The 23621-nt window shown below is 42.6% G+C and overlaps 2 protein-coding genes across 7 annotated transcripts in view; one reads left to right on the plus strand and one right to left on the minus strand.

The window, feature by feature from the left end:
- Positions 1 to 22529, plus strand: part of Pura (Puratrophin-1-like) — a 53791-nt gene extending 31262 nt beyond the window's left edge. For 3 of the 5 annotated variants that reach the window (XM_089260344.1, XM_089260347.1, XM_089260348.1), the window contains exons 6-17: positions 220 to 384; positions 713 to 836; positions 5206 to 5476; positions 5690 to 6319; positions 18645 to 18770; positions 18823 to 19409; positions 19469 to 19630; positions 19819 to 20551; positions 20620 to 20833; positions 20887 to 21003; positions 21055 to 21438; positions 21733 to 22529. In XM_089260344.1, coding sequence (XP_089116470.1) covers positions 220 to 384; positions 713 to 836; positions 5206 to 5476; positions 5690 to 6319; positions 18645 to 18770; positions 18823 to 19409; positions 19469 to 19630; positions 19819 to 20551; positions 20620 to 20833; positions 20887 to 21003; positions 21055 to 21438; positions 21733 to 21947 — 3728 coding nt within the window. In that variant the 3' untranslated portion in view covers positions 21948 to 22529. The remainder of the gene's footprint in view (positions 1 to 219; positions 385 to 712; positions 837 to 5205; positions 5477 to 5689; positions 6320 to 18644; positions 18771 to 18822; positions 19410 to 19468; positions 19631 to 19818; positions 20552 to 20619; positions 20834 to 20886; positions 21004 to 21054; positions 21439 to 21732) is intronic. The other 2 variants (XM_089260346.1, XM_089260345.1) reach the window with 2 other exon arrangements.
- On the minus strand, positions 22219 to 23603 carry Urm1 (Ubiquitin-related modifier 1). Of its 2 annotated transcripts, none has more exons than XM_018100877.3 (5): positions 23468 to 23603; positions 23346 to 23413; positions 23208 to 23289; positions 23097 to 23145; positions 22219 to 23045 (listed from the first exon to the last, which is right to left on the minus strand). In XM_018100877.3, exons 1-5 carry the CDS (start codon positions 23545 to 23547, stop codon positions 22977 to 22979), a joined length of 348 nt encoding a protein of 115 aa, XP_017956366.1. In that variant the 5' UTR covers positions 23548 to 23603; the 3' UTR covers positions 22219 to 22976. The 2 variants fall into 2 exon arrangements, with proteins under 2 accessions (XP_017956366.1, XP_089116475.1); XM_089260349.1 differs by having other exon boundaries at positions 22219 to 23041; positions 23093 to 23145.
- Positions 23604 to 23621: the final 18 nt, after the last annotated feature.

A 23621-nucleotide genomic window follows, 5' to 3' on the forward strand; every position in this document is an offset into this window, starting at 1 on the left:
CTGAAAACGGGGGGACAAATTAATCAAATGGCAAAATTATGCAAAAAGTAAAAAGTGTTGCCAGCAGATCCTGAACGGGTTTTCAAGGTTTTCGTCGAGCGTTTAAAATGCAATTAACCTATATAACAAAAGATATATATATATGCGAAAAAAAGAAGATAAATATATGTATATAAAGATAAATGTAATATTTATGTATAAAAACTTGTCAATTTCTAGCGCTCAACAGCGAGACGACGCAGCTGGCAGAGCCGAAGACGGCGACGGAGATGGAGAGGGAGAGGGAGCGGGAGCGGGAGACGGAGCGGGAGACGGAACTGTTGCCGCCCAGCTCGATCAGCGAACTGCCCGAGAAACTGTTGAACAGCGGCGTCTATTTGCCAGGTAAACATATATCCCGACTTTCCATTTTGTTGCTCCGCATATAATTCTAGACTTTCGCTAGTCTATGAGCCGAAAAACTTATAAATATAAATTGGAAAATTCACAACGCCCCGTTAGGCAGTTAGCCTGCGAGGCCTGCCTGGCCTGGGTGAAAAGCGCTAAAATTGGCGCTCCAATTGGAATTCCAATTCGCAGTGATTTGCCAGCCATTCGATTCAATTAATTCACACACTTTTTCGCACATTAACGCGCTGCGGCCACCCAAGGCGCTGTTCGAAAGCAATTGAAATTCGTTTTGAGACTCGATTCGATTTGCATCTATTCGCAGGCACACGCACCCTCCAAGGCGACCCACTTGTCCATGTGGAGGCGGACGCGGTGGCCGCCGCTGGTCTCAATTGCTACGAGCTGGCCACGCTGTTGCTTTACTATAGCACCATACCGGAGCGCAGGTGAGTTCAAGTTGTGGGCGGGTGCAGGGTGCACGGTGCACGGTGCAGGGGCAGGGGCCATTGCCTCAATCAGAATCGGGCAGTTTAATGTCAAATGTAAAACGCATGGGAATTGGCACAGGCTCACAGTCCAGGCATTTCAATTTGTGTTGCAATACAACAACAGCAAAACAGCAGAGAGGAAAAGAAACAACAACATGTAGCAAGAGCTAAGTTCATAGACTCACAAGCAGCCCATCCATATTTACGAGCTGATATGCAAATGTGCAGTTAAAGCCTGGCCAAGAGCCACCAACGTGCGCTGGGAACAGTCGAAGACGCGAAGAACGCGATGCCGCTGCACTTAAGCCTTTAAGATGTTCTAACGGTGGTGCAAGAGGGAAAGCACCACTGCCCCTCTCTCTTACGCTCTCCCGCTCTCTCTATCTCACAGTTGCTGTCTCTTTTTGCTGCGCTTGCTCAGTCGTCTGGCTGTCTGGCAATCAGGCAGTCGAACTCATTGCCGCTTAAGAATATGCATGCCAGTCAATTTGCCACTTTGGCTAAAAGGAAACATGCAACAACAGCAACTACAACAACAACAACAACAACAGCAAAACAACGAACAGCACTTGCATTGAATGCTGAGAACTTTACCACAGAAAATAGAACAAAAGCTTTAGCTAAAAGTCAATAACACTATAGAGCCAACTGCGCTTTATTAACTCCATTTTTATGGGGCTTACGTTGGAGTTGGAGTTAATGTCAGATAGATAAAATTTTATAAATCTTCATTATTAGAAAGCTAAAGTAAGGTGTTGGTTACGTAGTTCAGTAGCCAAAAAAGATATCGAAAATTTATATCCTGATAAAGAAGTTGAAATGTCGAATATATAAATAGTTAGTGCCATCTCTCTCTTGACTTTACTTAAAGATATATGTTCACATATGCATATTCTTATCTTTAAGAGCAGTTAAGCACATATTAATCAGCTTTAATCATGTTTATCTGCGACGATTATCTATGCATGCTCTTTAATATTCAAAGATACTTTTGCTACTTACTGGAGATAGGCTTCTAGTGATTGACCTAAATTGTAATTCCATCTGCAGTGCCCAATAGACTAGGCTCGTAAATTGCTTGTGGCCTACTTAGTGGAAGAGAATCTTGGACTTAAGCTGGCAACTTTGTTGTCTAGTGTAGCTTAGAATTCTCGTTTTTAGCTCCGCTAGGCAGGCAGGCAAGAAGCATTGGCAGACACATTGCTTGAGGGACTCTGCGGTTGCGGCTTCCCTTTGTAGCGAACCAAAGAGGGAGACAACTCCAGCCGGAGCAGGAGAAAAGGGGCGGGAGAGAGAGGGGGAAGCGGCTGCCGCTGCTGCTGCTGCTGCAGGCATATGAATGATCTTTCAGACAGATTCGTGACACTTTGAATTTATGATGTGAACTTTTGTGGCCCAGCGTTGAATGCTCGCTGTGTGTGTGTGAGTAAGTGTATGTGTGTGTGTGTCGACTGCTCTACCACGATTCCTGGAAATATCACAGAACAATCTGCGAAATCTAAATCGACATACGTAATAGAGAGACAGAGAGAGAGAGAGAGAGAGGGAGAGAGCGAGAGGGAGAGAGAGAGCTGGCAGTCAGCTATTGCTGATTCTGATTCTGATTCGGATGCAGAATCCCGTTTCGACTTGAGTTCCAGCTGCATGTTAATTGCTTCAATGCCAATTGCTAAAATGCGGCCAAATCGTGTAGAAAACTTTGACAAACATTTGCTCAGATTTTGTTATGCTCAAGCAAGGAGACACCTTCCTCTCTCTCTCTCTCTCGCTCTCGCTAGATAACTGGCACAACATGTCATCAGACATGCGTATGACACTAGAAACTTGAAGTTTGGACAGAGCTCAGTCACACTGTGTATACTATCCCCCCTCTCTCTCTCTGTCTGTCTCTCTCTCTTTCTCTCTCAGTCGCACGCTCTTCAAGTGCAGCCATTGACATTATTTGCTGTTTGTTTGCGGACATGTGTAAGGTATTCATTAGCTGGCTGTCCGAATCCAAATGCCAGTCTATGCTGCACGCAAATATTAAATATTTGAGCTGAGTCAAGTTTTCACCAGGAGAGTCTGCGACTCGCTCTGTGGCTTGGAACTGGGCGCAGTGTCAACAGCAAACTTTGCTTGTTGTCTTTGACAACTTGTCGCTTAACCAAAAACTTACATCATCAACAAGAGCTCCTCCATTTGACCCTTCTCTCACACAACAATTGTGTCTCTAGCTGTCTCTCTCTCTCTCTCTGTGTGTGTGTGTGACAGCTTGCAATTAAATTAGTTTTTATGGGGCCTGCACTTCTGGGAATCTTTAAATGCCGCCTGCAACGAGTGGCAAAGGTATTAATATGCATGCCTGTGCATAATACAAATATAAATATAAAGAAAACTCGGGTTACACACGAACGACCTGGCCTAGGACTGCACTCATAAATTTATTGCACTCACTGCACTTGGAGTCCAATGAAATATGCATAACATTTGTCTGCACGCCGGCCATAGCATAGGCCTTAGTTTACATTTAAGAGCCAAAGCATTTCTGTTAAGCTGTGCATCATTGAAATGCTTAACTTATATTTCCCTTTTAATAAGTTTTACCTCTTCACGCTTACATTTTCTACTTATGTTAAGCTGTGTAGCCCTTGAGGCAGCCTCTGCTTATATTTCCCCCTTTAATAGTCACAGCTCATAAAATAGCAGTCGCTGTAGTCAGTCCAGCTGAGTCTCTTTTTCATTTACAGACTGCATTCATAATAGCAGCTTAGCTTACAGATAGCTCCTATAATAAATAACATTTGCTGTTTATGTAAAGATTAAGCCCGTAGGCAGCTTGTCTTATATTGCCCTTTAAAATATTTACAGCTCTTATAATAGCATTCGTTTGTATTGCTAAGCAGAACTTATAGCTTCTAGAGTGCTAATATTCAGGGGTTATATTTTTATTTGAAAATGTAATTTAATTTTAAGTAATAATTTTATATAGCAGCTCTAGGCACACTTTTATTTTTGTATTTCTATATACAAAGAAGAATATAGGAGTAGCTGCTCGTTGGCAGCTTAACAGCCGCAGCACTTGATGTCCCAATAGCCACAGCTCTGTTAATAGCTGCTCTCATGTACATACTTGCATATTTAACATAACTGCCTTTTAACAGCATTAACAGAATACACAAATTCAACTCAATTGCTTAACAGTGAAACATGAAAGTGAAATGTTAAACATAAATGCAAGCATTTACAGACAGCTGTTAAACTAGGCTTACAGCAAACGAGTAATTAAATTGCAAGAAATTGAATAATAAATAATTATGTTAGATATTTAATTATGTTACATCAAGTTGAGCTCAATTTTCTGCTGCCTTAACAGATGAAATCCTTAACTAACAGCAGCATTTTCATGTCAACAATAAAGAGCATGTCAAATTCGTTCTGCAATCAACAATTGGATCTTGCTCGCAGCTTAGTTCATGTGTAGGTTGCTTTGAAATTGAAATGCCAAACGCTTTTGATGGCCTCTGTGTGATGTGTGCTGTGTGCGGCATCATTAAACTCGAGACATGCCAGCGCTGATGATGAAGCTGGTGAGACTTGTGAGTTGAGAGCTGCAGCCCGCAGCTTTGCCGCTTTTGCCGCATTGCGTGCAAATATCAACTGAAAACTACGCCGCGTCCTCCACACACGGACGGGGGTGGACTGTGCGCTGTGAGAACACCGAGAACTGGCTGACTGACTGCCTAACTGGCTAAGAGGCCAACGTAGATGGCATGCATTTACAGTTAGAACTGCAGCAGAGATTGGCAAGCGGGCAGCGGAGCAGAACAGCAGCGGGACAGCGGGCAGCAGGCACAGCTGGATAAAACTTTGACTAAAGTGTTAAGAAGTGCCTGTTGGGCATTTTATTAATAGGCCACCTGCCATTAGCAGCAATTTTCAATTTTTATTTACGCTGATTAAAAGTGGCTACCAACTTGTCATATTTACAGTCGAGCAGCAGCCGCAGCAGCAGCAGCAGCAGCAGTTCTCTTGATACACTCAAAGGGAGGCAGAGCAGCAGCATCTAGTTGTGGGCAGTGCCTGTTGGCCAAGTGGCAGAGGCCGCTTATTGCCAATTATGCTGAACTTGTTTTGGGCGTTGCCAGTTGGTTCTGCTGCAGTTGCAGCCTGCCACAGCCGCAATTTACACCAAATAGACAGAGCGACAGACGGACGAATGGACAGCCACGCGTTGTTTATGGGCGCCTGCTCTGGCCATGCACTTCTCACTAACAAAAAAAAAAAAGATAGAAACCGAAACAGAAGAAGGAAAAAACTCATTGCCTTTTAACTTATGTATTTGCAGCATTGGCCATAAAAGTACACAGCAACAGCAGCAGCAGCAGCAACAGTTGCAGCCAGCCTCGCGCACATTTACCATTTTAATTGCCATCGAGAAGTCGCAACATTTATGCGTAATCGACTTAATTTGCCAAAGCCTCAAATTGTTAAGCAAGCAAATTGGCAATTGTGAAATTTTGGCCGTTTGCCTCGATGCGGATTTGCTGCAATTGTGCAACCAGCAACAGCAGCAACAGTTGCAGCAGCAGCACAGCAGCAATAGCTGTGATCAAAAGGTAAGTTTCAGGCTTTGACCTTTGCGATTGCAGCACAAAATGAAATCATTAGGCGAGGGCCAACCAACTCCCTCGGCTCAAGTTAACGCCCCACAAAAAGTCCGCACAGACGCCCAATTAAAGCGCTTTACATGGACAGATTCTGGCCAACTAATGATGGCTTTAAATTTTGTTTCTTTTTTTCTTCATTTCTTGACCTCCCACCACATGCAGGACCAGCAGCAGCAGCAGCAGCAACAACAGCAGCAGCAACAATTGCAGTTGCAGTTGCATTTGGTTAAATTCATTAGCGTGGACCAAGTCACGACAAGTGTTGCGCCATCGCAGTTGCCAAGCGGAGCGCTCCGGGGCCAGCATCATCACGACGCGCGCAAGTGGCGCGAGTTCTTTGCCCAGCTGGAGGCGTTCCAGCGGCAGTGCTCCACTGCTGGGGGTCGTCTCGTTGGCGCTCTGAGCGACATACGCGCCGCCGATCTGTTGGGCTTGCCAACGCGCCGTCAGCTCTATGGGCAGCATCGTGCCCTTAGCCGTGCCCTCATGGACTCCCAGCTGCATAATCTCCGCAAGAATGGCGCCAACCAGCTGTTGCGCCTGCAAGCGGCAGCCAGTGCCATCAATGCAGCGCCAGCAACAGCCACTGCCACACCCACAGCTACGCCCACGCCCGCTCCAGATGCAACAACTGCTTACCACCTGGATGCAGCTCATAAGCTGCGCAAGGTGACGCTGCTCTACAGCGAGGTGGATCGCGCCGCTCAGCGTCTGGAGCAGCTGACGGAGCAGCGACGCGAGCGACTGCGCCAGCTGACGCGTCAACGCGCCTTGGAGGATGAGATCAATGAGGTGAGTTGACAGATTTTTCATTTCGCATATTGAGTTGGAATAGGTATGGGTACATTATGTTAGGCTATGGAGTATTCGATTCATATGACTTAAGCAGCTGCAATGACTGCTAAAAGTTCATCTTCACTTATTGTCAGTCTAGGTACTCTAATCAATACGATTTCTATATACTTTTGGGAGATTTATGTATGTATAATTACCGGAAGGTAATGCTAATCGACGGCCCAGTCCCTAGGAAAATCTATTAATCTTAGGATTTCGCTGTATTTTTAGAAGTGCTAAAATACATCTCTATGAAATTAATATGAGTATATGAGTTTCGATGTCCATTCTTTTATAACTCTGTGAATACACTTCTGCGATGTTTAAGTATTAAAGTAATATATTTTTATTTTATAAAATTTGAATTTTAAAATTTATGTAAAAATATTTAAGGTATTTTTTTTACATTGCCGCAGTTTCTAAACATCTCAGAAAACTAAAAAAAAAACTATAAACGTACAAATTTATATTAAATATTTAATTTACATTAAACACTTTGCCCGTTTACTAAATATTTCCCACAATTTGTTGGCGCCAGACAAACTTTGTCGATCCAAAAAAAATCCGCAAATGCGTTACAAACATTTTAAGAATTTTCGTTTTGTTCAAGTGAAAACTATTTTTTTCTATTTAACAACACCCGCTTCTTCAAACCGTTTAACTGTTTTGTCACACACAAAAAACAAAAACTCAAATCAATTCTAACTAAATTTGTTGATATATTTTTTCTAAGAAACCCAAAAACCAAAAAAAATACCGAAACAAAAAAGAAAATGTTTCATGTTGTCTGTCAATTGATATGCTCGAAACGTGCCACGCTTTGAGTTTTGATGTATGTGACGATAATAACAAAGTTTAATCAAGCAACCGAGAGAGCGAGAGAGAGTGAGAGAGGGAGAGGGAGGGAGGCAGGCAGAGTTAGTGTGGCAACTGCTAAAGTTTGTGGACAGGAAATGCGCTGAAGCTCACATTTGAACAGACGCACTCGAAATGCCAAATGCAGCTGTCAGATAGTCGCGCGACATTGTTAATTGAATATGCATTGGCTTAAGAGCTGGCTTTATTAATTTATTACGCGCATCCGCTTGGGCCGCATTGGACTCGGAGTCGGTCAGCCAAATGGAGCCGTTAGATAAGCCTGCCAAGATGCGCAACTGTTGCAGTAGCTGTGGCAGCAACTGTTGCAGTTGCAATCATCGCTGTCAGCCTCGTTGCCAATTGCATTTCCTGGCCACTTTTCATCTGCTTCTTCTTCTTCTTCTCTTCTTCTTTAATTGACTTGTTAATGGATATGTATATATGCGCAGTGCAGTTGCAAGGGCTCAGATGAATGACTTGACTTGACTTGACTTGACTCGGCTTGGCATGCCATGCCATGCCTTTGCCACGATCATGATCATGATCATGAGCATGATCATTGTCTACCTTTAACCCAGGCTCAGCTGCTGCCGTGCTGCATAATTGAGCACGCACGCACCCACAACAGCTCTTCCCATTTGGGCTTTATCTCTGCTCGGCTAATCTTGAGTTGGCTTTGGCTTTGGCTTTGGCTCGGCTTGGCGCTTAATCAGCGCCAGTGACAGTTGCTGCAACGCCCAACGACTCGCAGCAGCAGCAGCAGCAGCAGCAACAGTTGCTAATGCAATTTCGCTGATTAATCACAATAATTTGTTGTGGGATTAGTTAGCGCAGTCATAAAGCCAGAGACGACTCCCAAACTGCAGATACCACCAAATGGAGACTCCAACTGTTGACTCCGACTCCCCATACATATTCCGTTTACATATTCGTCATACTTTCGCAGCCACTATTAGGTTTTTTATTTTTATTTTGATTATGTTTTGGTATTATGATTACTATGATTGTTGCATGTGTGCTGCATGCCACAAGCGGCAACAAAAGTATGTCAAATTGCCAACACACGATACGCAGCTACGCAGATACTCTCATAGATAAACGCCAGCTCCTTCTCCTGCTGCTGCCTCATCCTCAGTCTCAGCTTCAACTTCAACTTCAGCTTCAGCTTCAATTTCAGCTTCAACTTCATCATCTTCGCATTTCATTTAATAATTTGCGGAAATTGGCATTTAAAAATTTGCCAGCGCCTTGTTAACGTATCTCTCCTTGTTTATTTATTATTGTTGTTGTTGCTGCCGCCTTGGCTTTAACCGTTTTTCGTACATTTTTCACACGCTCCTCCGCCTTTTGGCTCAATTTATCAACGAGCAAAATTAACTTGGCTAAAATTGAATTTTAATTGCCGGCGAAAAGTTAATGAGAAAAGTGAAAGCAAGGTTAAAGAAATTAAATCCGTTACTTGTGCGATTTTCAATCGATTTATTTCTACATATATTTTATTTTAATTATTGTTTCTTTTTTTGCAATAAGCCCCCTAACTGTCTGTCTGGCAGTTGCCCCATTGATTGCTTCATTGATGGCTGCGCTGGCAGCTCATTTCATTAGTTTTCATTCAAAAGTAGTTCAGCGATAAGCGGCTGAGACAAGGCTGTCTCCCCACCTCTCTCTCTCTCATTCTCTCTCTGTCATCGTGGAATATGTCTGTCATATCGCCAATCGTCAATCGCCGCTCGAATTAAACTAAAAGATACGCAAACAGCATTCAAATGTTGTTGACACCCAAAGAGCTAACAGAGTTTCGGATTTGTTGTCACAGATCAACAATAGTTGCCGTGGGATGTCGAACCCATTTCACTAGAAAGCTGTAACTATCTACAGCTCTGCATCAGTTAGTTTAGTTTTAGCTAGTTTCGCGCTCTCCTCATAAATCAAATGAGGTGCTAAAGAGGCGCTTGAACTTCAACTGAGTTCAACTTTGATGGATTTCAACGAAGTTTGTCAAGAATTCTTGAATTCAAGTGAATCATTTCGAGTTGACGAACAACTCGATTTAGATATTGTTAATTTATTAATGTGGAATAGTGTGTACAAGCATAGCTGTTATATATTCTATGGTCTATCTATCTGTTATTTGTCAGGCATGTACAGATACAATGCTAAGCCTTTTTTGAGTCTCTGTCTAGCTTTGTTACTCTGCTTTGATTAACTATAGTTCTAGCTGGGAACTTGTTTATATTGATGGCTGCTTGTAAATATGTAAATTAATTTGGAAGAGACACATGTTTGCTGTTATAATTTATGATATACTTTATAGAGACTTGAAATATATTATTATATAACATTTTAACTAACTATGATCGCTTGGATAGGAATGGTTTCTTTTAAACTCTTAGTGTTATATATAAAATCAATTCGATTGCTGAAGCTAGAGATACATCTGCAGATAAAGAGATATAAGTATTAGCTGAAAGTCCTGTATAATAAATATAAGAATGAAGTTGATCGAAATCTAATCTAAAGATGGTAATAATTACACAAAGATATATGTAAACTTATACATATATTAAAGGGATTATCAGTGTCTATATATACACATAATGATAGTATTATATATTATAAATAAATACTCTGCTTAATCGGACAGGCCATACTCCACTCTGATGAGGTACCAATCCTACACAGCTTACCATCCTACATAAAACAACTCATACTCTCAACTCTAATCATCCACTCGTTATACTAGATATCTGTAATACTAGATATCTGATATTGACTCTTTTATGTCTATCCGCAGTATTTCTCAATAGATTTATAGCCCGTTAGCGTATTGAATCTTCGTTGGACTTGTTTAGCTTAGTCGGGCTAATTAAATCAATGTATTTATGTAGTTAACTAGCCAGGCGCAACTAAACCAAGTCAACGCGAGCTTCGGCTGGCGCAGCCAATGCCAAAACTGAATCGAAAACCAAATGCGAAACGCGAATCGCGAATCGCGACTCTGAATGCAGCTCTGTCACCTAACAAATGTCGCTGTCGTCCATTAGGCGCGCATTCAAACAAGGTGCGAAAAAAGATGCCGCCATCGCCATTTTGTTGCTGCAACAGCAACGGCAACGGCAACAACAGCGACGACAACAACGTCGACAACGACAACAACATTATGATGCGATATGCGATATTATATCTAAATTGTTGATCGGCTGCATTAGTCGTTGACTTTAGCTCCAGTTATGGCCAAAACTGTTGACTCTCTGGGTGTGTGCTACAAGCCTCCAAGTGTTGGTGTGTAGCCTTGGGTGTTGCTGCTGCTGCTGCTGCTGCTGCTGCTGTTGCTGTTGCTGGTGAAAGAGCTGACGATAGCTGCCTGCAGATAGCGATAAAAAATCCACAAACGCTGGCGGTGAAATTGGATTTGTTTGGGGCGCTTTCTTTGAGTGCTGCCTGTAGCTGCCCAGCTTTATATATATACATATATATATGTATATATTCATTAAATTAATTTGCGCGCTGTCGGCGGCTTTTGTGCAATGAAAACTATGTTTAATTGTTTCGCGCCTTGAATTGCAGCAGCAGTCCCAGTGGCAACAGTTGCTGCCGTTGATGTCTTGACCATTTGACCAAACGACAAGTTTTATGTTGTTTCTGTTGCTGCGGAAGCAAGCAAACCCCTCAACTTATTTATGGCCTCTGACATATGAACCCGCGGCTAGCTCGTGTGCCAGCCAGGAATGTGCCTTGCATAACTGCAACAGCAGCAGCAGCAGCAATAGCAACAGCAGCAGCAGCAACTGTTGAGAACTTGGCTGAGCATAGAATTTCGGTCACAAAAACAAAAAAGAAACTGGCCATGAAATATGAAGGCTTATTTAGTGTCGACAGGGCAAATGAGCAGAGAGAAAGAGAGAGAGAAGGAGAGATGGAGAGATGGAGAGAAGCAGTCAGGTGAAGACCTCTTGGACTCGCGTGGCATTAATAATAACCCCGACGGGCTCTGGCAACCGGTTGATGCATGCAAATGCCGGACGAGGCGAGGCTAGCCTGGCCAGCCAACTCCTGCCTGTCGCACTGTGTCATCAATGTGAACGTTAATCATACGCTTAGAGCTCGGACGGACAACGCCAAAGGCGCTGCAATGTCTAGAATGTCGGCAGCAACAGTTGCTGCTGTTGTTGTTTCTGTTGCTGCTGCTGCTGCTGCATCTTCATACGTTTATTGAATCAACTTAAGCCTCGCAGCACATGTCAAAATCTAATTCGTCGCATTGACTTTGACATGTTGTTTTTAGCGTTTTTGTTTTCTTTTCCTGCCTTACACTAATTTTACACGCATTTTTAGAAATCGTCAACTTCATCAACGGCTGTCATCATTTTCCATTTCATTTTCAGTTTTCAGTTTTTCTTTACCGCCTTTAAGCGTCGTCACGTCTGCTGCTGCGCCTCTGATGCCAGCGATAAGCTGCGCTCACTGTCACTCTGTTGCAAGTTGTTGTTGTTGTTGATGCTGCTGCTGTTGTTGCTGTTGTTGTTGTTGCACTTGCTGCGACATAAAACACGGCTGCATGCAATATTGTCAACACATTAACGTCTTTGGCCTTTTGTGTTCACAATTTATGACTTTGTGCGTGCAGCTTCCCTCTCCGTCTCTCTTTCCCTCTCTCCCTCTCTTCCCCTATCACTCTATAATCTGTTATCTACCCTCTCTTTCACTGTCTGTTTGGAAAGTGAAAAATAAGTAAAATTTTAATCGCCTTTTCGCGCGTCAAGCAGTTCAGCTTAAATTACTTTATTATAACAACATGCGAGCATTTCTAGTTCAGCTCTCCCGTTAAATACACCAATACTACAATGTCTCCATACGACAATGTATGTATCAATGCTACAATACAGCAATACACCAATGCAACTATACACCAATATACTAATACACTACTACATCAATCATTTAATACACCAATACAATAATAGAAAAATACAATAATACACCAATACACCTATACACCAATAGACCAATATATTATCACTATAAACCAATTCAGCAATACTCTAATAGCCCTGTTCTCTAATACAATACATACAATACACCAATACACCAATGTTTCCATACAACAATGTATCAATACACCAATGCTACGATACAACAATACACCAATGGAACAATAACATAACAACAAACCAATACATCAGTTCACCAATACATCAATAGACCAATACATCAATACTCTAATACAACTATACTCTAATACTTCAATACACCAATGCTCGAAAACACCAATCAGTACACCAATATCCATTCCATATTTGCTTTGCATAAATGCATATAGCACAGTTCGCTCATGCACCACTACCCAAATACCAATACTCAGATTCACATTCCATTTTCTCATCGAAATACCATTGCCATTGCCATTGCAATGCAGCCCTCCCATACTATATGTCCCATATATACACCAATCGTAAGGCGACCTAACTCCCATTGCATATTTCATTTTCGTTTTTGCAGCCTCTACACGACTGGGCTTATTTTAACGATGCTCTTAAAGTCACAGACTTGATTTACAATTTATAGTTAAGATCCCACTTTAGTTGAGATATATTTCTTGTTGTTTTTTCAGTCATTAGCTTTAAGCACAGGTTAATGCTGCGATTCCTTTAATTTATGTCGCGTATTAAAACTTAATGCACATTCGCATTGCACTTCAAAAAGCTGCCTCAACCTCCGCTTTGGTTTCGGCTTCGGCTTGCCAGAGCCAGAGCATAAAACCGAACTGAAATGCGAATCCATTAGGCATGGAAATCGGTTCAGTTTTAAAAGACTTATGAAAGTGCCAAAGTATTTTTGGCTTTGTTAGTTTCGCTTGATCTAGGAATTTTTGCTAGTTTTGTTTGGGTTTTATTTTTATTATTTTTTGTTTTAAATGTTATTTATGTGTTCACACTTAAAAGAAGTTAGAAGTTTTTATGGTGAAATGTACGTTTATGTATGTAAAATATAACTAATATAATCTATCAATTTCGACTTGGCTAAGATTGTTTAAAATCTAGGTTTATAGCCAGCATTTATAGATTGTATCCGGTCTTTATATACATGCCTAAAAAATTGGCTATTCGCATTTAATAGCAGATTTCACTTAACAATAAAATTGATAGAAACAAAAAATAATATTTTTGTCTTAGTTATTTATTCATATATTTAATAAATTTATTTATTAAATATTTTATATATGTATACAAAGATTTCTCTTCACTTGCTTTTGCTGATGCTTTTGCTCTAAATTTCCATTAGCAGAGCTCATCAAATGCTGCAAGGCTCTCTCCCTCCCCCTCTTCATTCACTCGAGTTTTATAGGGTATATCTAAGTGTTATTCTTTGGAATTGGTCCACAGCTTTTTTGTATTTAAGGCTTCAGTGCACTTTAAGTGTTGCCATTCACAGGCCACATTCATGTTTGATGTCTCATTTGGAGCACACACACACTCACACTCACACAGCTGTCAGTTAGCTGCTCTAGAGTATCTACACATCTACCCCAACTCCACTCTGGCGCCTCCTTTCTCTCCCTCTCTCTCTCTCTCTCTCACACACACACTGAGCTTTATAGCGCATTCACTTTAGCGATTTGGAGCTAGTTATCGGCGCTATAATTTCTGAGTAACTGCCATAAATTTGCGGACAAATTACACGATATGGCGATTAAAATAAGAACATCTTAAAAGTGTACATAGAAAGAGGGAGAAGCAGAGGGAGAGAGAGAGATAAGCAGCTGGCAGATATGCCTCAACCATGAAGAGTCACAAATTAGTTAAGCTCGAGTTGGAAATGAGACAGGCCGCATGGCAAATGGCGATTGGCCAATGGCAAATGGCAATAGCAAATGGCAAACGCATATCATTTAAGACGCACTTCAAATAAATTACCCAAGACCAGAAATAGAAACAGAACCCACGAAGCCGACACAGAACGAAAATCCCAATAGCTGTCGCAATTTTCTAAGATAGCCACAGCAACGGCAACAGCAACGGCTCTGGCAACAGCAACAACAACAACAACAACAGCTTCGACAATGGCGACAACTTTGTAAAGTGTCAAAATAAATTCGATATTGTGGCTTAAAAATGTTTATGGCTGCGAGATAAATACGCGACATTTGCGTAAATTACACGACAGCAGCAACAGCAGCAGCAGCAGCAGCAGCAGCAACAGCAACAGTTGCCACGCATGCGCAACATAGATGTTGCTATTGCTGTTGCTGTTGTTGTAGGTGTTGCATGTGTTTTATGGCGCATGCGATCAACTTGTTAAACTGTCACGTTAAATTTGCGTTTTATGTCAGCAAACACCCAACGGCAACAGCAGCAATAGCAACAGCAACAGCAACAACAACAGTAACTGCCTTAGCAGCTTCTCTATGATGTGCCGCATCATACGCCGTCTAGTGATAGAGAGTGCAGTCAACTGGGCGAGTTATCAGCAAAGCTGACAAAAGACAACATCCGCTGCAGCGCTGTAGACGCAACGACAGTTGCCACCGGCTGGCAAATAGAATAATAGAGTAATAGAGTCTCTAATCGAAAGCTTATCACTGCCTTGCAGCAACAGGCCCTGCAGCTGCTGCTGCTGCTGCTGTTGCTGCTGCGGGAGATGTGCCTGCAGCTCACATATTTACTTAGCTAAGCAAATTGCAGCAGGGCAACATTCAACAGCGACAGCATAATCAACAAGCACACAAAGCCACAGAGCTGACAGCCTCTGAACTAGCTGGAAAATATGGCTAGAAAATGGCCAAGTTTTAGCGAATGCAATGAATACAAGAAACTCATATGATTTTGTGTATGTATGTACATATATTCAAGTATATATTTTACTATTGTGACACACCTTCACCTAAAGTTGAGTTAGACATTTGGAATGCTTTAGTTCTATTCACTAGAGGACAAAAGCTTGAAAGGAAATTGCAAATCAATATATCTAGAACAATATGCCTTTAGAGAGGTGCAATTAAAAGTGAAATACAATAGCTGACAGAGCAAGAAAGTGGAATGAGCTGTAGAAAACGAATTTCGTACATGTTTATAATATAAACTTTACATATATATTATATAAAGTACAATATATTATGCGTATTGAATTCACTTCATCGAAAGTTCTGTGTTACATGTATACAAAAGTGTATATATATATATAAGTGCATATATAGATTTAGACATCAGTTGTAGATATTGCAATAGATTGTGTATATGTATGCAAATATTCATTCTGAAACGTTGTAATATTTTCAAGTAGACCTCATAAAGTGTTTTCCTTGACCATTTTCCTCATAATAATTAGCTTGAATTCCATTTAAATGCTTATAAAACAAGCAAATAAAATATAATCATAAACATATAACAAATCACTTTCCATTTATAACCTTATTAAGGCTAGTATTTCAGCTAAAATATAGCTAAACTGAGTAGAGCTAGCACCGCTAGTCAGCAACATGATAATGATGTTTGCAGTGCCTAGCCTGTGCCTGTTGCTGGTTGTCAGCAGCAGCAGCAGCAACAGCAACAACAGCAGCAGCAACAGCAGCTCTTGGCTTCCAATTCCAGCGACATTTTCCAGTGCCAGCGAAATGCGACTGCCCTCTGCCTGATTATTATATATTTGCACAGACTAATTGTTTGGATTTGATTGAATTTCATTGAGCGATGCCGACGGCGAGCAGCGAGCTTCGATTCCAATTCATTGTCTCACTTCCAGTTCGTGTTCCAGTCGCAATTCTGAGCTGTTGGTGGCATGTTGTTGTTGCTGTTGTCGCGCTTAGCGGGCAGCATTAATTGTTATCGCATTGTGAGCTCAGTACGCATTATGATCGGCAGCTCCTCCCCTGCAGCTCCGGCGTCATCATCGTCATCGTCGTCGGCATCGGCGTCAGCTGGCAGCGAGCGTGAAACAGCTGCCAGCCATTTGGCAGCCCAAATAGCCAACTATGTGAGTCATCAGCCACTTACAGTTACCCAGAGCAGCCTGACTAGCCTCATCAGCCAGCTCAACGTGCAACCAACTGAAACTTGTTAAAGTTTTCTTGTTTTGTTTTGGCCATTTTGTGATGCTGCCAATGCTGCTGCTGCGGCTGCTGCTGCTGCTGCGCTGGCTATGCCTGCATTTGATTTCACTTGCGCGTCATTCGTAAGGTTCGATCGGTGGCTGCTGCAGGCGCGTCTTATCGCATCGGCGCTGGCATTACAAATTTTATTGAAGCAGCGATTTACTAAATCAAAATCAATTAATTTATTTATTAGATTGGCTCTCTTATTGACTCTGTGTGTGTGCTTATCTGTGTCTGTGTGTGTGTGTGTGTGTGGCAATCTCTCAAATGCCATCAGCCAATAAAACTAAAAAAGGCCTTGCGCTCAGTCATGTAAACAATGCTAGCAACTGAGCCGGCTGCACACGACAGCAACAACTAAAACTAAAACAGGGTGTGCAAAAAAAAAAAATGAATAAATAAAATAAAATAAATTGACTAATTAAATAATCGAAAATTGCTAAATAACTACTAAAACAAGTGTTGAAATCTGTGCAAAAAAATAAAAAAAAGAAAATCAACTGTTCAAAAATTGAATTTTTAAAATGTCATTTAACGAAGATTTTTGGGGCATGTTTTTACGGCATGTTTTGCAAGAGGTTAGCTACAATAACTAAGTGTGGTGAAATTTATTTAAACAATAACTAATATAAGGATTTACAGAGGAATAATTTTTCCAATTATAAAAGAATTGAAAAATTTAATTTTTAGCTACATTTAAAATAATTTATATCTATAATTTTTTATAAAATTTCAATTTTGAGTAAAAATGTCTAAAAAATATTAAAGAAATATTGTAAAAGAATTTTAGCAGGAAATTATTTTAAATATAAATAGCTAAAAAATTCATGTTTGTCCAAAAATGTAAACAAAATGAAATTTTGCTTTAACAACTGAAAAAATATAATCAGTTATAGAATTCTACAATTTGAGAAATATTTCGGCCAAGTCGCTGATTGCAGAATTGCATTCTGTTGATGTTATCAAAACCTCATTTATGCTTTTCAATAATACTTAAAATTCCATTGTCATATATTGCTTTTAATATGTGAAAGACATTTCTGTCATTTTAAAGTTCTGAAATAATAAAAAAATCTCAACTCCTATAAATTCACCATTACCATGAAATATTTTCCATACCACTGAAGTATTTTTTGTCATTAGATATCAGATATTATATACATTACTGCATACAAATATCTGATCAGTTGTAAAAAGCTTTTACACTGAAAGAAAATGATGTCTCAATAGCTGCACTTCCAAAAGAATTACAGCAACAAAAATTTGAAGGGCCAAAAGTGTTTCCAATCGTTCTTGGATTTATCAATAATACTTTAGATATTTTGTATATATTTTCAATTTTCTAATCAATTGCCGAAAGCTCTTACACTTGAACAAAAATGGGCTACACTTTTCATTTCGTCACCAAAAGAGAACTCGCTATCAATTTTCCAAGGCACTCAATGCCTCTATCAGTTCTGAGCTATTGCAACACCCTGTATTCCCGATTGTACATGCCTATACACATACATATCTATACATATACATGTACTTATACATATATATATATATGCACGCTAGTCGATTTGGTCATGCCTGCCATATCTGATGAGAGCATGAAGTCCGAGTCAGCCTGATTGAAACTGGAGCAGCAGCTGAAGCTGGTGCACAGCTTTGACACTGCCCCCATAGACGTAGGAGGCAGACGGTTTCATTCATTGGGCAGGACATGGACATGCCCCCAAAAACAAAAACGTTGCTGATGCTCACTGAGGGGCATTATCTCCAAAAGCCAGAGATCGACAAAGACAGCAACCAAAAACGGAAAGTGAGTGCGGCGTGGCACACGCGTCGTCAGCTGACTAGCTGAATTAGCTGAGAAGCTGGTTAGTTAGTTAAGGTTGGGTCTTAGTCTGCGTTGTTGTTGTTGTTGCCCCGGCGCAGCAGCAGCATCATCATCATCATCATCATCATCATCATCATCGATTGTATCAATTCAATTGGACGCAGCAGGTGATTAAAAATTGGTTAGAGCTACAAAATTATCAATGTGAGATCGTTGATTGGCTCGTGGTTGTTGTCAATGTTGTTGCCTTTGTTGTTGTTATTGTTGTTATTGCTTTCAATACCTTTGGGAACGCTGAAATACCCCAACGAGGAATCATTTGATTTGATTTGTGCGCGATTGGTTTTTAATTTGTAAAGTGGAGCCTAATTAGATCGTCGATGAGTTTCACTTTTCGTCAGGAGAAAGAGAGAGAGAGGGAGAGAGGAAAGCCTTGACATAGGCGTGGGCGCGTCTCTGAAGGTTCCATCCACACTTAATGCAAACTCATTTTGTTGTCTGTCGCTTTGTAGGTCACCTCGTGGCTGGGCAATGACGGTGCCGAAACCTTGCAGAGATTCGCACAGCTGCAGCTGGAGAGCGAGGCGCAACTGAAGGCCCAAGAGCTGGAGTTTGAGAAGTACTATTTCATAGCCAGGGTAAGTCGAAGAGAAGCCCTCCATGACTGGCTCTAATCTGTGTGATCTGCAGAAACACTTGGCCAAGGGTCGCGATCTGCACTTGGCAGCCAATAAGATTGCCGTGCTCAGCGAGAGCGCACTGAATCTGAAGACGGCGCTCGACCAGTTCGCCGAGAAGCTGGAGAAGACGCGAGAGCGCATCGAGGGCGGCGCACGACTGCTGCATCTGCTGACGCAGCATCAGCGCGAGACGAGTTGTCTGGAGGAGCTGCAGCGGCTCGCCGCGCAGCTGAATGCCACAGCGCTGCTGGACAAGCACCTGCCAGCTGGACGCCGGAGCAGCACACTGCCGTCAGCCAGCAGCACGCCGGCTCAGGCTCAGGGCAGCAAGCGGGGCAGCTATCGCTGCAGCTCCGGCAATGGCAGCTCCTTCGAGGGCGCCGCCGGCGGCAGCCAGTGCAGCTGCTGGCGCGAGAGTCGCAATCTGGAGGACATGGACGAGCCAGAGGAGGAGCAGGATCGCGAGTGCCTGGCCGATGCCGACGGCGAGGAGCAACAGTCCAAGATAGCCGACTCCGGCGTCGGAGTCTGCGACAACTGCGAACGCAATCCGAAGCTGGCGAGGATCTGCAGCTGCCAGAGCCTAAACGAGAAGAGGTGAGTAGAAGCCATCGAGGCAGGCGAGATCAAAGCTGACGCTGGCATTCCCTTCCCAGTCACGACGAGCTGCTCGAGGATGAGTGCTTCGATCGGCCGACCAAGCGCTACATGGACATGCACTCGCCCATCGAGGCGAATGCTCATCTGCAGTGCCATGCCTCCAACCTGGAGCTGACCACACTGGAGGAGCTCAGCTGTTTGGAACCAAAAATACAAAAGTAAGTCCATTCCATTGTCTTCAAACAGGGGCTTGCCCAAATGAAAAGGTTTGCTTAGGGTTTTGGGTAGCCCTGAGAATCTATTTGGGATCTTTGGGGAGTTTTCTCTGCCTTAGGATTTGAGGCTGCCTTAAGCATCTCTTTTATTTTCCCTTACTCACCTCCCACTATTCCCCGCAACTCTGCAGAACGCTTCTATTGATCATGCGCGAAATGATTGGTACCGAACGCGACTACGTGCGCTCCCTGTACTACGTAATCGAGAACTATATCGATGAGCTGCTGCGCGAGGATATTCCACAGCCATTGCGAGGGCAGCGGAACGTGATCTTTGGCAACATTGAGAAGATCTTCGAGTTCCACAACTCGCACTTTCTGGGCGAGCTGGAGCGCTACGAGCGCAATCCCCTCAAGGTGGGCGCCGCCTTCCTTGAGATGGAGTCCAAGTTCTATTTGTACGCGCTGTACAATAAGAACAAGCCCAAGAGCGATACGCTGCTCAGTGAATACGGCAGCTCGTTCTTCAAGCCGAAGCAGATGCAGCTGCAGGATAAGATGGACCTGGCCTCCTACCTGCTGAAGCCCGTGCAGCGCATGGGCAAGTATGCGCTGCTGCTGCAGCAGCTGGTCAAGGCGGTCAAGGGCGTGGAGGGCGCGGCGCTGCAAGAGATTGCCGCCGATGTGGAGGAGCTGCAGCGTGCCGAGGAGATGGTCAAGTTCCAGCTGCGACACGGCAACGATCTGCTGGCCATGGACTCGCTGAGGGACTGCGACGTCAATGTGAAGGAGCAGGGACGATTGCTGCGACAGAACGAGTTTCTCGTGTGGCAGGGACGCGGCGGCAAGAAGACGCTGCGACAGGTGTTTCTCTTCGAGGAGCTGGTGCTGTTCAGCAAGGCACGACGTTTTCCCGACCACAAGGTAGGCTCGATCAGCAATGCAGGAGTCCAGGCCTCAGCTTTAACTCGCCTCCTCCTTTTCCCTTGCAGAACTTGGACATTTACATCTACAAGAACAGCATCAAGACCTCAGACATTGGTTTGACTGCGCATACGGGCGACTCGACAACCAAGTTTGAGATCTGGTTTAGGAAACGCAAGCCGGATGACACCTGGGTGCTGCAGTGCATGTCGGAGGACATCAAGAATGCCTGGACCGAGGAGATATCGAAGCTGCTCTGGAAGCAGGCGAAACGAAATCGAGGTGAGTGCGCCAGCCTGAACTGCATTCGCAAGATCTAATCAATATCTATGCAGACATTCGCCTGGCGGAGATGTCTTCCATGGGCATTGGCAGCAAACCCTGCCTGGACATACGTCCGAGCAACAATCAGATCAGCGACCGTTCCATACCGCTAACGCAGCTGAACAAGAGTAAGTCCGAGGCTAAGCAGGAAAAGCAGCTCCTAACCCGAATCCTTATAGCGCCCAAGCTGCGTCATGCGGAGCCCGGCAAGGGCAGCATGCGTCGTCCCAACTCGCTAATCTCGGAGAGCTCGCTCTCCAGCGGCACCAGCACCACGAGCAGCAGCTCCATCAGCGGCGGCTGCTCCTCCGGTCATGCCGCGCATGAGACGGGCAGACACAGCCTCAATCTGAGCTTCAGCAAGCATTGCTCCAGCAATAGCAACAACAACAGCAGTCCGGCCACCTTGGAGCTGATCAATGAGACGCAGGCGCTGAAGCTGAGCAGCAGCAGCGAGCAGCAGGACAGCTCAGCAGTGGCCACGCTCACGAGCAGCGGCTCGAACCGCAGCAGCAAGCGACATCACAAACGATCGACGACTATCGTCAGCCAGCTGTCCATGGGTATAGAGCTTGAATTGTGCTACTTCTTCTAGATGCCAATGGTTCCTTTTAGTTGTCTTGTTGTTGTTTGTTTAATGTTTCCGAAACCCCATGTATATAAAAAAGACTCACACACCAACACACACCAATCCCCAGTATTACTCAACTGTATATATGTAAATAGACCCCACCTCACACACCTCCCGCTCACCTAACAACTAGTTGTGCTGCATGCTCTATGTATATTGCTGGATAGAAAAAGAGAGAGTTTTCAACCTGCATAACCCACACTCTTCCTATACTCTATATATCTAGAGAGCGGCATACTGTCCGATATGTCCATAACGCCGGATCAGGAGCATGCCCACTTGGCCGCCGAGCAGCTGTCGGGCAACCGGGGCAGCTGGTCCACCAGCCTGGCCAGCGCCAGTTCCAGCACGAACACGAGCACCTCGACCGTTATACTGCGTCGCTACAAGTCGTACGCCCACGCAGCTGAGTCAGCAAGTCCGCCCGAGAGCAACAAGTGAAGCCTTCCTCCACACCGAAGGATGCCCGAGAGAGCGATAGAGCGAGGGGGAGAGGGAGAAGAAGAAGCACAGAGAGTATACATAGCTTTAGCGAAACGGTTTCATCAGAATCAAATTATCATATACGAACATACATACAAACATACATACATATACATATATGCATGCATACTTATAATTTTTGTTATTTATTATTTATTTGATTTTAGTTGCGTTAAATTTTTTGTCATCAATTTTCATCCTATTGTATTATTATAATTTGCCCTGGATGCAGTTTTCCTCTTTGTTTTTTGTTTTTTCTTTTCTAATCTTCATATAGAAAATTTGAAATTATTGAATTCAATGTGTCAATGTCGAAATATATTTCATAGCTCTTAATCAACCTAAACCCACACACACACACACACACACACACACACATAAAACGAGAGGCATACCACAAAGTGCCAGCCGAAAAGGAAAACGAAAAAAAAAAATAGAAGAAAAGAAAAATATAATCGAAATCGAAATTCATAACGTACAGTTAGTTAATATATGTAAATTAAGTGCCTATCTTTAATTTATCGTAAAAGGAAAACAAAATATACATAAATAATTGCATATCTTTTAATATATGAATAATGTATACACACATAAGCAAAGAATTGAATAAATGTTGCTTCGAAATATACAAAAAAAAAAAAGCGGTTGTACAGTTAACAGCATGTGCTCATTAATCTTATAAGAGTGCGCTCAATAAGAAATTCTAAATTTTAAAGTATTTGCTGCGTATGTTGCGCTGTAATTCCCAACTGCTTATTCGGGCCAACACTGGTTTATATACGAGCTGAATGACTAAATTTTAGGCTGAAATGAAGAAAACTTTACTTCCCGAACCACCGTGTGGGCCTTTGTCATTTTTGTCAAAGGGACGTAATTCTGATTTGTTTAAAGTTTATTTTTAATAGTTTTATTAATTTTTTTTTATAATAAAACCTTTTACGTCTACTAGTTAACATGCCAGTCTCTGTTACTTAACAGCGGTGAGTTTTAGCCGCCGTGCAGTGTGGATATAAATAACACATTATCGTTCGGCTGCAGCTCGTACTCCAGCTCTCCCTAATTAAAAGCGATAAATGAAATGTAATTAAAAATATAAATATTACTTACCAGCAGCTCCCAGTCAGTATCATTAATGAGCACTAATATGCCAGGCCGCCTGAAACAGAAAAACATAAAAATATTACAGCTGCACGTGTTGCTCCTATACTCTCTCCTTACACTGAGTCTCCTTGTATAAATAGCTCTGGCCGCTCCGTTAAAATGTTTGCATGCATCCACTTCAGCAAATTTGCAATGGTCCCTGCAATGGAATCGTTTAACTCCACCAAAATAGAAGTAAATTCTAGGCGAGCTCACATTTTTGCGTGCCATCCAAGCTGATTTCACGTCGTTTTATATTGCCAAAGAGCAGCTCTGCGCCAGCACTGAAGACACAAATTTCGTTAATGTTGCTAAATACTTAGGGCATTCTACCTTACCTAAACTCCAGTATTATTTTTAGATCCGGCGTGTTATTGTTGCTCATCATTAATCTGTTATTGTTTTGTTCATTTGCCATTCACAGTAAACAGCGACAATTTGCATTGCGTTTACATTGTTATTGATTCATTTTTGCGTTGCCCTACTCATCAT

Source organism: Drosophila navojoa, chromosome 4, assembly GCF_054131105.1.
Source record: "Drosophila navojoa isolate 15081-1374.11 chromosome 4, UAZ_NAV_1.0, whole genome shotgun sequence".
NCBI classification, from domain to species: domain Eukaryota; kingdom Metazoa; phylum Arthropoda; class Insecta; order Diptera; family Drosophilidae; genus Drosophila; species Drosophila navojoa.

Excerpts from the sequence above, each read along its gene's own strand:
- Urm1 (XM_018100877.3), bottom strand. The coding sequence starts at position 23,547 with ATGGCAAATGAACAAAACAATAACAGATTAATGATGAGCAACAATAAC. Across the intron at positions 23,146-23,207 it reads TTTATACAAGGAGACTCAGT|GCGGCCTGGCATATTAGTGC; the intron begins GTAAGGAGAGAG and ends TTTCTGTTTCAG. Across the intron at positions 23,046-23,096 it reads ATACTGACTGGGAGCTGCTG|GGAGAGCTGGAGTACGAGCT; the intron begins GTAAGTAATATT and ends GCTTTTAATTAG.